The 15630-nt window shown below is 39.7% G+C and overlaps 1 protein-coding gene across 7 annotated transcripts in view; it reads right to left on the bottom strand.

Moving 5' to 3' along the window:
• Positions 1 to 15630, bottom strand: part of DGCR2 (DiGeorge syndrome critical region gene 2) — a 46957-nt gene that overhangs the window by 12243 nt on the left and 19084 nt on the right. For 4 of the 7 annotated variants that reach the window (XR_011729732.1, XR_011729734.1, XR_011729733.1 and 1 more), the window contains exons 2-6: positions 12181 to 12303; positions 5861 to 5988; positions 3870 to 4087; positions 2861 to 2946; positions 81 to 257 (exon numbers count right to left, since the gene is read on the bottom strand). Coding sequence is in view for 4 of the 7 variants with exons in the window: in XM_071763337.1 (XP_071619438.1) it covers positions 81 to 257; positions 2861 to 2946; positions 3870 to 4087; positions 5861 to 5988; positions 12181 to 12303 (732 nt within the window). In the remaining 3 variants the exon portion in view is untranslated. The remainder of the gene's footprint in view (positions 1 to 80; positions 258 to 2860; positions 2947 to 3869; positions 4088 to 5860; positions 5989 to 12180; positions 12304 to 15630) is intronic. The other 3 variants (XM_071763340.1, XM_071763339.1, XM_071763338.1) reach the window with 3 other exon arrangements.

Below are 15630 nucleotides of genomic sequence, written 5' to 3' on the forward strand. Positions count from 1 at the left end.
AAGACAACATAAGAATTTCCCCGTGTTATATGCATATTTAAAAACTCAATGGTGTTAACACAGAGCTAAAACCAACTTACTCCTTTTGCAGAGGAATGAAGATTTCTCATAGCAGTTCTCAGCATACCAGCTGTGTAAACCGTGGTGCCGAAGGGTAGGGAAATAGAAACACTGTAGCTGAGCACAAAGAACGTTTTCATTTTCAGACATAGCCGTACCAAAGATAGGGTCAGGGGGTAAAAATACTTCTGAAGAGCCTAGAACAAGATGCATTGGTATGAGCAGCCTGCAGGTATGGGATGCTTTAGAAAAGCACAATAATGTCACTCATTTCATGCACACCAGCTCTGCTACAAGGCCACTCTAGCTTTAGCTTCCAGTAGCAACATTCCTCTGGGGGAAGGCAAACAGCAGGGAGGGAAGGGGTGACTCACAGAGAGAAGAAGCTGCTGTTTTCAAAGTACTGGGTAATTTTGTCATTCTGCACCAGTAGGAGTAAAGGTTCTGTATCTCTACAAGTGCTGCTTTCCAGAGTCCCACGGGGTTTGATTGCCAATAATTATGCACCCCTTGAATCAACACTGAGTTGGCCACACTTGTTACTAGTGGAGCAAGAACCAGCACCAATGTGGTACCAACCTGGCACTCCAAACACCTACAAGTGCTTTCAGAGATGTGTGTGTACAGCTACCATGTGCAGCCCACTGCAGTGCTGCTCCTGCAGAGTGCAGAGCAGTGTTACACAGGGAACAAGGCTGCAGTGCTGCTTCTGCTGCTGCAGGGGCAGGAAGGACAAAAGATAAACGTGGCCCTTCCATCTCATGTAATTGTTAACAGACTGCATTGTGATGGGCTCCAAACGCTGCAAGAGGTGTGGCATTTTATTTTATGGGCATTATGATAACTTTTTAAATGTTGTTTCTGACCAGTGTCTTGCCTCACTGTTAAATCTGCTGGTATGCAAAGCTGCAGAGATGAATGGGAGACCAAGACACAGCAACTATGAAAATCAGCCTGTTCTATATGCTTTCAGAAGCCTAAATCACAAATCTGTGTTTAAACAGCTGATTTTAACAGCTCTTACAGTCAGCATATTCTCACATGATGGCCCTTTCATACACTGCTAGGTATGATGGGGTTTTTTTCATTTATTTTACTAGGTTCTGCCTTTTTTTTTTTTTTGAGGCCTCACCTTTCACATCTATCAGCAATGGATTAAAATTTCCAAGATACAGGACATTAAATCACTTTACAAACAGCTATGATGAATTCAGAGTCTGCCTTTCTACAAGTCAATGAAGCTTTTCCAAAAGTTTTTCAAAAGCTACTGAATGCTACTACATACTACATTATATACTTTATTATATATATGTATCCTTTATTTAATAGAAATCCTTCAAAGAAAATACATGATATTGAGAAGGTAAACTTATATAATCCATCAAATTAAATAAAACTTATGAAAAAAAACAGGTAGCATGCTTTTTCTCTAGTTTATGCCTCCCTGGCTGCAAAACACTGTCAGCAGATGGCAGTGCAGTCAACGCTCCAAAGAGGAAAGAAAAGCCCTTTTAAGGGGAGTACATGGGATTTTTTGCCTTAGATTTTACAGAAGCAATGAACTTCCATAAACAGTGTTATTCAGACCAGAAACCCCTTGTTATGAGAGGCTGGATTTTGTTCCCTCCCTTTCCCATGCTGTTCAAAAACATCATTAGATGCTTGACTATAAGGAACCAATGAAAATGTTCCAGCAGTTTGCTCTGAATATTCAGTCAACTCTGTTTACTTCACTGACAAGAAAAACCCAATTCTTTCATGCATGGCAGCACAGTAATCAAGAACAAGCATTAGAAAGTTATGCAGGGTTCCACTACCCCCTGTGTGTCAAAGGAAGTATTTTGCATGATCCAACCATTTCACAAAATTCTGCTCTTAATTCTGCATCTGTACCTAATGCAGAGTTTTCCTTCCAGATATTCCATTACTGGAAAAGATATATGAGAAGAAAGCTAATCAGATTGTAAGAATTCACAGAGCTGATGTTTAATATAAAACCCCTCTGTTTTAAATTTTCCATGACCTAAGACCAGTACAGCATTTAGACATTAAACTCTACAGATCAGAGTTTGTATAGTGCCTTTAAGATTAATCCCTCAACTGAATTAGTTAAAAGGTACAGAAACATAACCTTGCATTGTCAGCAGAGGGAGCTGTTTGGTTTGGAATTGAAAAAACTGAGCCAGTGACCTATAGGATTAAAGTTCAGTTTTTCATATGAAGTAGATTTCCAGGATTAAGCAAATTTTGTCTTGGTTTAAGTAAACCATCTGAAGTACTTTGAAAAACTTATGGGTAATTTATGGGTAACTTATGGGTACCCATAATTACCTTATGGGTAATTTTCAAACCCAGTTTGAAAAACTGGGTAATTTAGTAAAATTTAGGATTTTTTTTCTTGGTGCCTTCCTATTTTTAAAATGTTAAAACCCCGAAATATCCTTGGCTAGTTTGTGCAAATATAATAATCAGCAATCAACAGTTCAGCTTGACATTCACCACTAAGAATCAGAGCAGTTCTACCAAGTAGTTCCCTTTTTCTTGGGTCAATCAAAAGGAAAGCCTAAATAAACTGAAAAACATGCTCCTTCCACCAGACATGAATGTGAAAAACTATGAAGCTTCTTACATCTAAAATAAGTGTATTGAGTATCAAACTCTTACATTTTGACACTGGAAAGCAAAGCAGTTCCCTTACACTATTTTAATAGTATCACTAAAAAAATGTTATGTTGTTCTTGCAAAGAATATCCATGCTTTAAGACAGTTCCCATGGGCCCTTTTCCAAAGGGATTCCTACCTTTGTAAGCTACTTCCCAGTGACCTTCTAGAGAGTGATTTCGATTGGTGATCACGTATTGATATCCAACCCAGAACCTACAAAAACTTAAGTTAGATTGTAAAGATAAGCCAAAAATATACAAGCAAATTAAAATACATGACACAGAAATTTCCAGTGTCTTTATAGTTAAGAGCTAACTTAAGGCATTCTGATCATCTTTTCCTTAACATTTCAGCCCATATAAAGGCAATGTAGAGAGAGAAAGGACAGTTAAGGAACAAAGAAAAACACTTGATAGTTTTCTATGCTTACAAACTACTCATTGTATCTTTTAATTCTACTCATAATAAGCACCTTAGTCTGTTGTTATGGCAGCACATCAGCATCTTGAACTCAAAAACCACACAAAAGCATCCAGAAGTCAAACATTTTATAAACATACACAACTTCTGTCAGACTATTCTAGATCAAACCATCTAACTCTCCAGAGAGAGAGATAACAGCATTAGTGAACCACTGCTGGTGATCTGTCATGGCAGCCCATGAGACTGACAAAAAACTCACAGGCAAAAGAAAAGGAATTGCTGTTTGTTGTGAACTAACAGAATGAAGTATCTAAAGTCACCAGAATGCAGTTCTTGCAGCTCAATGGCTTTTTACTTCATTCTTATTGTTAGATCTACCAGTACATAATGGCAACAAAAATGGTGCTGAAAATATTTCTATACAAAGTAGTGCAGCAGAAAACCAATGTAAAATCCATGTTCCTTGATGCAGTTCAAGAACACTGGTATGTTGCTGAAACAGTCTGAAGATAAAGAGATTTTGTTGAATTACAGCATACCTGTTAATTAAAACAAAATACTGATGGCCACTGCCAAACTGGCAACCAGCATGCTCAGCCTGGCTTAGTAACCTGAAGTCAGTTTTAGCCTTAGATTTTCTAAGCAAACTGAGCCACCAGTATTTGTAAAGAGAAACCATTCTCACGGAACAGAAGACTTTTCCTCCTTCCCTTCCTACTCACCTATACTGATCCTTCCTCACAAAGGTTTTTTCTTCCAAGTCCCACTCCTGTGCCAGGATAAACCTCAGCTCCTGGTCTGCAGTGAAGGTGGCAAGGGATCCATTCACCCGCTGACATGTCTGCACAGCATCCCAGTAGTTCTCCCCGTTCAGATAGACTCTGTAGCAGCTGGCTGTGCCCTCATAGTGGTGCCACCCTGTTGGGCACTTTCCTAGGAAACATGAAGAATAGAAGGGAAACCATTCCCCCCAAATTAGGATCTTCAAGGTAATGCATCCTAATCATGACAATACAATGTATAATCACTTGGATGGGTACACGTGGCATGTTCTGTACACTTCACCTCACCAGGAGGTGCATAGATTACAGACCAGAGAGGACTTACTTTGCTACAGCTTTTGACAAGGGAATTAAAAAAAAAATATATTTTAAAAGATGCAGCACCTAGAAATGCTACATTGCACTGTGACAGCCTTTAAAATCTTTAATTAAGACTGATGATCTACTGCAGAAGGTATTTCCCTGCACATCTTTATAAATCAAACGAGTTCAATCAACCCAACTCAAAACAAGCTGCAAGAAGCAGGAAGAAAGGGGAAAAAAAAAAAAAACAAATGTGGCAAATTTAATGATTCTATGTCTCTCAGGTGGCTAGCAATGCATCCAACCTCTTGCAAGTTTTTCAATCTACTTTTACAAATGGTCTCAGTAGTATTCACATAATCCTCCTCCCATGGTCATCACTAGAGATAATGGGGCTTTAAAGGCAATCATTGTTTGCTTTGGACCTTAACAAAATCAGAAGGTTATGGTGTGAACCAGTCTCTGCTTTTTCTCAATTAATATGTATTATGGGAATATATGGAACAAAATATATATGGGAATGTGTAACAAAAGCCTTGAGGCATTTCTGGATACAACAGGCCTGATGGCTTTTGATGATTGGCATTCTTGGGGGTGACTAAAAGAGAAAATCACAGAGACAGGCTGATGAAATTTAAAACAGACATGAAATACGATTTTAGCACCTCCATTTGCAGTATTAATTCTGCACAACACCTAAGAAAGGAACATAAAAGTCACAGTTTTATGTTCATTGCACACATTCCCAGAGTTCTTGTTCTCAAGCCTCTCTATTCCTCAACATTGTTTATCCCCTTCAGAAACAGCAATATTTATCACCAAATAATGACACAAAGATGTGAAGCCCTTTAAGTATATTTCCTCAATCTCCATTTATATTTGAGAAGGAATGGAATATTCTTAAGATTTACTGCTCACATCACTAAAACAGGACATAACACAGTATCAATCAGCCTGCAGAGCATTTTAGATAACACTGTGTATCAATTACTAAATGCCTTTATTGTCCTCTACAAATTTTACTAACAGTTTAGTTACTAAAATCCCTAACAAATCAAAATACCTATTTTAATAAGCAATTTTGTCCCCTAAAAATATCAACAAAGAGGCGAATTTTCTTTTACTAATGACTTGAATTTTTTTTTCAGGAGATCACCATAGTCCAAAGCAATTGTTCCTTCATTACTGCTATATTGTTTTCCCTTGATGTTGTCTTCCTAACCTACCCCATCCCTCCCTCCAAAGCAACTTTTCCTTCACTACTGCTATACTGTTTTCCCTTGATGTTCTCTTCCTAACCTGCCCCATCCCTCCCTCCAAGGCTAATCAGTGCTGTCTCACAATGCCAAACAATCCCTGGAGCAAAGACAGAAGCAAGAGGGAGAAGGGAGGGGACATATAGATGTTTGGGGCCTGCAGAGATCCAGAGGCAGCAGTCACTATGAGCTATGGTCAGTGGGAAGGACACTTGCAGGACTCTTTAGGTAAGGCTGGGATCAGGATGCCAACAACGGCACCAGCGGTGCTGCAGGTGACAGGGTAGGATGACATTACCTTAAAAGAAAAATTAGCCTAAATTGCTAAATTAATTAGCAGTGAGATGGCCCAGATTCTCCAGTCTGCAACTTACTGCTAAATCGGACAGGCTGGGCCACGTTGACAGTGTGGAAACGAGTTGTGTCCCCTCCTCTCCCTCGACTGTGCCTCGAGTCCACATTCTCCTTCCCATGGTAAGTTTGCTGGTCCCCTGTCAAGCCTGAGGACCAGAAGGAATTAGTTAGTAGTGGTGAAAGATACAAGTAAAGGCAGGTTTCATTTCATTTTATTAAACTTTCTCTGAGTTTTAATTCAAGACATATATCAAAAGTAACAGTTAGGTAAACAGACCCGGTATCCCTGCAATAACAGCTGGGCCATTTTTCACAGTACCCAACAAATACCTACAATTGAAAATAACCAACAAGCCATTACACGAGTTTTGCAGAGTAAGCTAAATGTTTTGGCAGATTCTCAACAGCCTGCAGTTGTACACAGGACCTGATGCTCATCATTTCAGTTGCTGCAGTAAATGCATCATCCCCAGTGCATTTTATGTTCCTGCTCACAGAATTACCCACTCTCCCAGTGCTTCGTTTCTCAGAGTGTGCTCAAGGATATAAGACAACTCCAATAAATTTTCCAGTCCTCTGAGACCTAGGACAAAACTAAAACCAGGAAGGGAAGCCTGTCTTCAGCCAGAAGAACAAGTTTTTTCTTTCAGTCTCAAGTTTCTAAAGGAAATGTTAGTTCACTACTTCTGAAACAAATTATATACACACCCTCATCGTAGTGTCAGGGCTTCTAACATGGCAATGGGATTCAGTAGCTTAGGAAGAACACAGAGCAAAATGTTATTCCAGAAAAGGGGCTGAGTCTTCACATGCCTACCAAGAGTAAATACAGAGCACACAGCTCAGGTGGAAATACTGTGGGGTGGGCAGTAGCCAGAAAATCTTTCAAAATCTCAAGGAAGGTTGGTATGGTGGTGGAAAGAGACCTTTGAGAAAGGAGATGAGCACCAAGAAAGATTAATCTGGAAACAAAGGATTACCCTTAAAAAGAGAAAAAATTAAGAACCCAAGAATGTAAGCATTAGAAATATCTACTAGTACATTATCTAATACTACTGGATGTTATTAAGATAATAGAGTTTAACCAGCACTAAGAGCTAAGCTATTAATTTCTACAATAAAAAAAATCAGCTTGTTTTCATTTAAAGCTGATCAGCTCTACTTAGCCCAGCTAAACCAAATAAAGGAGTTCCCAAACAACAAGGATGTCTCTCTTCAACAGGTCTAACTCCCTCTGTTTGAAATACATTCAAAACTACATCAATAAAACTTTCTCTGTTCAGACTGTCTTTAAAAAGCAAAAAGTCCACAACCATCTCATGGTAATTTAAATGCAGAGCTGGAAATGGGTCTATTACCTGGGGGTAAAGACCTCCAGAACACCCACCACCAAATAACATGCTCCTTGGAACAAAATGTTAGCAGTGATGAGCTGAAAGAAAAACATCACAAGCTGAAGCCCAGAAGAGCAGAATAGCTTTGCATTCATTTGCTTCTAGCAGACTAAGTTTGCCCTGGGTTAATGGGATAAGCAAGGGATATTTAATTATCATGTTATCCTAGGAATTACATGTCTATAGAGATCACCCATTAAGAAATGGCTGTGCATAATGCACTCCTGTGGCCCTCCAAGAATAAAGCAGTAATTCTACTGTTCAATAGTAGAATACACTATTTATCACAGGCAAGAAGTTACTGCCAAGAAATTCAGTTAGTGTATATTTCAAAGTGGTAAAATTATTTGACAATGAAGATCGGTGGTTATTTTTTATTACCTTAAAGGACAATACATTTTTACTTTTAGAATCTGACAGTTCTTAATCCTAATGGTTCTGTAGCAGTATTTGCACCACACTTTTCAGAGTGATACTGAGACACAAAAAAAAAGCAAATCTTTAACTCTAGTGAGACTTTAAAAATAACACTAACTAATGTCAAATGCTCTATCAAAGATGTATTGAGCTCAGCACGGGAAGCTCTGGTTTCCCATGGCATGAAATGGTAACAACCAGACCCAAAGAACCAGTAAGAACCACATGCACAAAGAATTAGTTCCCTTTCAGAAGTGAGAGCAGATGCAACACCATATGGCTGACCCTCCATGGCTAAAGAGAACACCCACGAGGACTTAACAATTTACCTCCCCTGGGAATGAAACAGAAGTTCATAGGTTTTAACACACAGGGTTAAGAAAGGGTTACTTGGGCTAACCTCTGAAATTGATGGAATTTATGCCAGATGCTTTGAAAAACAGCTACACAGATCCCACACAAAGCAAGTTCAATCAGCCCTCACCCAGGAAGCAGGACACTCATTCCTTCCCCAGCATCTGGCTGTGTCACTGCTGAAACCAGGCAGGACTGAAGAGGCAGAAAGCAGCCACCAACAGCCACTTCTCCTTCAAGCCCAACACTGTGCTGCTTAATAAACTGATGCTCTTCAAATATTAAATTTCTTCTATTTGACCTGAATTTTTGGTCTCTGAAAAAGCAAAAATGACAATTTTTTCCTGGGCAATGAGGAGCCTCTACATTACTTGAATGCCATGAAAAGCATTCAGGACTCAAAGGGGTGAACACTGGGATTTGGGGAGCTGAACTACATTGCAGAGTTAATGCATTACAGCAAACAAGTCACTCAAGCTCAACACTTCACAAGGATATATATACTATATCAAATTCTGTCAAAATAATGTTTATGAGACAACCAGGTCCTGTCACATCTTATTTGTTCTGAAATTTGAGTTGCTGTTGCTTAAACACAGACTCTCAAAAAAAAAAAAAAAAAAAAGCTGCCCTGTGGATTAAGCTTCAAGTTTTCTGTCCAGCATGTTACCTATTAAAAGCTCAGAAAGCTTTAATTCCCTTTGGAAATTTGAGATGTGAGAGAACTTCAGGACTAAACACAGTTTTGTGCCTAAAAATTTGGAAATACAGGTCCCCAGGGAGGAGTGATTCTTTTCCCATCAAGCAGCTCCATGCTTTGTGTTATCAATTACTTTAATCCAGGAAATAGATGCCAACCAAGAGCAGCATCCTGCTGTGCTGAGCACTATTCAAAGTAATACACTGGCAGTAAAGAGCTTATAAACACCACAGAGCAAAAAAGGATGCATCATAGAGGAGTTCAACAGGGGCAGAAAAGGTGTGGAAATGATCAGAGGTTTTTGTCATTATTATCTAGCTTTAAAAACAAAGTGTCCTAGAAAGTGCACAAATCAACAGAACACAATACCCTTGGTAAAGGAAAACACAAAGCTGTTTATAATCTCTGCAAAACAGTCTGCTGCAGCTGCTGCTTTATCATTCACTGCCCATACCTTCAGCTGAGCCCACAAAGGAGCCTTGGCAGACTCAGAGATGACACAGCAAGTGACCTCCAAGCCTGCACACTGCTTCCTGCTCCAGTATCTGGGGGAGTCCTTAGGAACAGCAGACAAGATGACAATGCTCAAGAGCACCATTTCCAATTAAGTGCTGAGAAAGATTATTTCTTTACTAAATGATGCTCCCAATCCCAAATAAAGGCACATTAAATCACCATGGAACTGCAGAGCAGCTCATGCCACTCCTTGCAGCTGCTGCCCCAGGACCAGCACCAGCAGGATGCCCAAGCTCTCCAAGGCTGTGGCCTGGGTCTTGGGGGGAAAAATCCCTTAAGAATTCAGCTCACTGAAAGTTCTGTGTTCATGTTTCTGACCCAGCAGGACTAGCAAAGAGTTCAGAGAAAAGCCACAAGAAATTATTCTAACAAAAAAGTCTTTAAGGGGTTGGGGTGTTTCTTGCACTGCAGACATTTGATTACCAAACCGATTTATTAATTAATGATCCTTTTATCTCAATAGGAGCTTTGTTACTTACATGAATGAAATCAGGCCTAAAAAATGAGTTAAGCCAACTGTGCCAAATAACTTAGAGTAGCTTTGTATTAAACTTTTGAAAATACCCACATGTCTAAGTAGTTGTTGAAACACACCTTCATCACCACCATACAACCCTAATTCACTGCCACTGATCTGCTCCAGCTGGAGTATATCATTAGTAGCTCAAAAGCTGAGAAGTAACAAGCTTTCCAACCAGATTCAGAGCCCTTTCTTGCAAGCTTTTTTTTCATGCTTCACAGAGATTTCACACCTTTTAATTTAAAGGTATTTTAATTCTCTGAGTTTCACAAGTCCAGGTGGCTTCACTAACTAGTTCTTTTAGTGTTCAGTCTGCCTTTATTGATATTAAGAACCTTAATTAAAAAGTATTTAAATTGAGCTGAATCATCTCACAATTGCTCATCTAAATCCAAAGGTATTTTCTATATTTAAAGTTGCATCATTTCTTGTTAATTCAGTGGCCAAAGAAGAAAAGTTGTAACTCCTGAGTACAGCTATGTGGTACTACTTTTAGCAGCATCAGCTCCCCAGCCAACATCCCAGAACAGTCTCTGCTATCACTGGTCTTACATGTACTGCTTTCCCCAACATAACAACTCCATGCTCTTTATAAGTTCTTCTGGCCTCAGATTTGCTTTCATTCCTGCTATTCCCTTTTATACTTCAGCATACCAGTCACATGCACACCAACCTCTCCTTGTTTGTGATAGTTCTGAAAAACAAGAGCCCTTCAACACCCTTTTCAGGTCACAATGCTATCCCACCAATTTTTTGTTACAAGTATAATAGAGTTTTTACATCCTACACCAGCAGTTCTTGTTCCTCTGGTTTGCTGGCTACACTCCTGGCATTACTGCACAAATATCCCAGTTCTTTCACAAACACCACACCCAGCTTTCTGGCTGCTTTACTGAGCACAGCCTTTTCACCAATTACTTATCCAATTACTCTTCTCATCAAGTGGAATACTTTCCTTCTCTGTGCTGTCCATCATTTCCCCCTCTAGTGTTCTTTATGTTTGTTGTTCTCCTCTCCCTATGCACAGACACAGCAGTGAATCATGAGGTCTCTCCCACGTCTCATTTTTTAACTTCAAGTTCTTCTCATCATGTCAGAGCAGACAGTTCAACCAGACCTACACCCCAAACACAAAAGCAGAGACTATCTTCTGAGAAGTGTTACTTTCATCAAACCTTCTTCCTAGTCAAATACTAAACAGTCTTAGTAATTCCAGACCCTGAGTCAACACCATCCTGATGCATCCTCCACACAACAACTTAAAATTGCCAAATAAACAAGAGAAGATAGAAATCCTGGTTTCTACTAACATGGATGTCCTGACATTCCCACAAGTCACTGCTTTTTAAGTAACTCCAAACGTTAAGGTTTTTTTGCTTTCTCCTAGCTATTGACTTCTATTAACCTCCATAATTTTATTAGCTCTGTAGTTTTTCACATTCAGCCAAGATTAGCTAAAAAGGAGCAAGAATAACAGCACAACTATAAAAACCTCTTTCTTTAAGACACCCACATCGTAAAGAATCTCTTTAAACAGGAGATCCATTGCACAGCCTGATCTTCAGTGTCAGAAGAAGCTATCAACAGTTTGCTCCCAAACTAAGTAGTTTAGTGGCAAAGAACCTCCTAAAACAGTCTGTGAGTGTAATTTAGTCACACCGTAGAGATAAACATTTTTAATTATGCCACTGTTGAATTCATGGTTTCCAATTGTTGCTTCATTTTTCTTAGTAAAACAAACAAAATTACAAGTCCTTTCACTTTCAAGACAGAGAAAATGCTCCACTGGGTTGTTTTTCAAGAACAAAGGAGAATATACAAAACTGTGATTATATATTCACAATCAACATTTTTTGTTTGCTTTTTTTGTTTAAAGATGGCTCAGGATTCAGTGACTTTAGCAGAGGAACACTGCTGGTGATGGGCTCCTGAAAGCACAGTCACAAGACTAAATGAAGAGTAAATACACCAGCTGGTTTGGCAGAACAAAGGTCTCCACTTAAGCACAAAAAGCCTAAACAGAACAGGGAGCAATAAAACAAGCTCTCTGCCTAATGTCAAGCTCTCAACAGTGTCACTCAGCACAGTTTGAGTGACACACTCATGCAAACAAAACACTAATCCCAAATTTAACCACAGGCCTATGTGTCATTTTGGTATAATTGCAACATTATTTTTTTTATTGTCACGACAGTCTCTTTTAGATTACAAACCCTTCTCATCTCCAGGACACCTACTCAGACTGAAAGAATGGAAGCATAATACAGAGAAGCAAAAAAGTGTTTGTAGCATTAGTGGCACAAAAAAAGCCATCTCAAAGTTTGTTAATAATGGATAGAGTTCTACCAAACGATCTCCACCTTCAGATAAAATAAGGTGGAGGTACTGCTGCAAAACAAGCTGACATTGGGACGAGCAGACTTCTCACTTTTCTTACCTGGACAGTCAACTTCATCACTCTCATCCTCACAGGTGGGCCACCCATCACACTGCCAGTTTGAAGGGATGCACTGGATGGTTCCACTCCGACAGGCAAACTGCCCCGGGGTGCAGCGGAGCTCTAGGAAAGAAGAAGAAGTGCTTGCTTTGAAGTGTTACTTATTCTTGAAAGTCCACACAGACTTTAATCATCCATCACTTATCACTGAAATGCAGAAAACCACTGGATAACTCAAAGGGCTGAAAAATGGTTGGTTTCAGATCACTTCCATGTTTTAAACTGCATGTTTGTGGTTTTAGATGACAGAAGGGCTGGTTTCCCATGCTTGGGGAATTATCATCTCAGACAGCTGTATTAAAAAGCTTCCTGAAAAAAAAATACATGAGCAGCTATTACCACAGTGTTACCCATTTACTTCTTGTAGGGCACTGAGGACTCCCTGTTCACTTTTCTCAGAACAAAAGTTCAAAAACCTAACCCATAGTAGCTAAGTGCTGGGTTACACAATAAACTCAGAATCCTCTCTCCATTCCAGCCACCGTGTATGCCAGAACCCACTACACACAAGTGTCCACCTTGATTTAGAGCCATTTCACTGAAGTATTTGTAAAATAATTTCTATATCCATGAACCTGTTTTCACTTTCTAGCTCAAACTCTTTTGTAGAACTTCTCCACATCCTTTACAAGAAGCTGTCATTGTCTGCAAACATGTAGTTCCTGCTTCTGCACCAGTACTGCCTACTTGCCATCATTATACTGTCAGGTCTAATTAGCATAATAAAAAAATACATTTTTTTTCCAAAGCTTTTTTATATGAATTCCATCTATCAAATGGTAGAACCTAATAATTCAGCTTCATTTTGAGTCTCTCAAAATGTTTAACAGGGAAAAAATATTTCTGCCTAAACAAGTGAACAACTCTAAGCTTGTTTACAGGTGGCAAGTGTGCAAGTCACCATCAGGATCCAGACTCACAGGACCATCAGGGTCCATCTTTCTTCTGGCTGGTGGCTGTCAATTTTCCAACCAATGTTTTTGAACAATCAACATGTTTTCCTCCAGGCAAACTACAATAATCCCAGGCAAGATATGTCTAGAGAAAAATCAGCTTTTTTAAACAACAGCAAAACAATCTTTGAAGTAAAACACAATCATCCCTGATTTTGAAAGACTCAAGTGGGCAATTGTTTTGCGGGGAGAAAACTCTAAAAGAAAATTTAAACTATGGGTATTTATTCTGTCATCCACAGTTTATAACCTAACAAAAGAGCTCTAATTGCAGTAGTTACCTTCTTGAAACAAGTCTAAACTAAAATGATGTGGAGGTCTTGTTTAAGTGTTGAGACATGAACAAACATAATAAAACCAGTCATCACACACTTAATAAAAGCTGTACCTGTGCACCTAGCAATTGGTATAAGATATTGATAACAGGCTTCTAATTTGCTGTTAGACTAAAATCCAGTTCTAATACTGGTTTCTCTTCAAAGCACAGACTTGCTCTTCTAGAAGAATAAAAGCAGGCACATCCTCTTAGCAACCACCTACTCAGAGCAAACATTCAGGTCACCGAGTGGCTCAGGATTCAGGCAGACCTGACAGATTGCTGCCAGCACCACAGCCCCTGCAGCCAGGGAAGAGCCTTCTCACCCCTTTGTACAGACCTGCTCAGTCCAAAGAACAAACACTGAAATAGCACAAGGGAAATCTAAAAACAAATGAATAAATAAATCTACCTGCTGAGGTCATAATGATCTCTCCCTCCCTGAATAAAGCTGAAGTAATTTATTTAGCCCAAAGAGGGAAAGAGCTTCTGATTAGGGGAATAAAAAGTTAAGCTTCACTTGGTTCACAAGAGAGGAAATGTAAAAATCTATCTTTGGGTTAGGAAAAATTAACCCAACAGCTCAAGCTGAAATTTAAACTACCCCAATTTCAAGTTCACAGAAAAGCATCAACTCTTCAGAAAATCATTGCAGCTCCTTTCACTACTTCTGCACAAAGAGGAAGGTTTCTATTGGAGTTTCAAGTACAGAATTTACACTGGAGCCTGTGGTAGATATTTTAACTTGTGAAAGCCTATCCTCAGCCCAGCTACAGGTTTTGTTATCACAAAATTCAATTCAAAATTTAATACTTTAAATAAACTTGTGGGGTTTTTTACTGCTTGATATTTAAGAAGTCACACACACACATCCTGGGGAGAAATCTATTCTGCAGCCCTCTTGGTTCCACAGGCAGCATCCCCCAAGCAAACACTGCAAGCCAACATGCACATGGGAAAAGCAGTAAAGAATATTTGTGCTCTTCCTGCAATTTCTTACATGCTGTTACTATTTTATGCACAATGACATATGGCTGCTTCAGATAAAAGGATGACTCCAACCCAATATTATGGGCATTTAAAAAATGCCAGTTCCATGCTGTAACGTCATTACTTCCTGTGCTACAGACACTCCTCTCTGAAGTATGTGGATACATGGAAGAGTACAAAACATTTCTATTAAAACACCACTCAAACCAACTGAGTGACTGTTCCCAGTGAAAACCCTGCTATCTGAGAGGCACTGCTGATTTCTGACCAGGGAACACAAACTGCCATGCAAGTCTATAGCAGAGGAGGGGACATGACACTACAAAAAATGCTGCAAAATTTAAATCTCCATATTCTGCAAACACTGCCAATAACACCCCCTGAGCCATCCTAACCCATGTATTCCACATTGCTGACCTACCTAAATCATCACACAGCTTCTGGGAGAGCTTCGTGTGAATTGTTCTGCTTCTGTGTGCTGCCTATTGTGATTTAGCACAAAGAGAAAAAAGATGCAACCACCTGAGAAAATCTGCCTCTGATGCTCAAGGCAGCTCTGGACAAACCTGACAGCCCCCTTGAGGACTGATGCTTAAGATCTGTTCCTTCAGAAATGGATTTCCAGGAAGGCCCCTCCAGATCCACACCAGTGAGCTGCCACCCAGAGGACAGAGGGCAGCAGGTGGGTAGCTCAGCACCCCAACATCCCCTCAGCTCCCTGGGCCCTGCTCAAGGCTCCCAGAACCAAGTGCATCAGCAGCCAGGGCAGCCACCTTCAGAGGTAAAATACAGACATGAGAAGAGTTGGAATCCTATCATGAACCTGGGAGAGAGCCAAGGGAGAGAGGACTTTGGAATAGGGGAGGATGTGCAGGATAGGTGCAGGTCTCCATCACCAGTCAAACATTTCATTTCAGTAGCCTGTCTTTAAGTCGAAATAGCAGAAAAACTAAAACATTCCAAGCTTGTATATTTACTGCAGAAAAGGCAAGTCATGCTGCCAGCAGCAGGGGAGGATTCATGAAAACAGAAGCACTAGCAAACAGTACAAAGTAACCATCCATCTTCCCTGAAACCAAAGTAATTACTTAACTCACAGAGTTTGTACTTTCCAGGAGTGTGCAAAATTAA

Source organism: Heliangelus exortis, chromosome 19 (assembly GCF_036169615.1).
Source record: "Heliangelus exortis chromosome 19, bHelExo1.hap1, whole genome shotgun sequence".
Classification (NCBI taxonomy): domain Eukaryota; kingdom Metazoa; phylum Chordata; class Aves; order Apodiformes; family Trochilidae; genus Heliangelus; species Heliangelus exortis.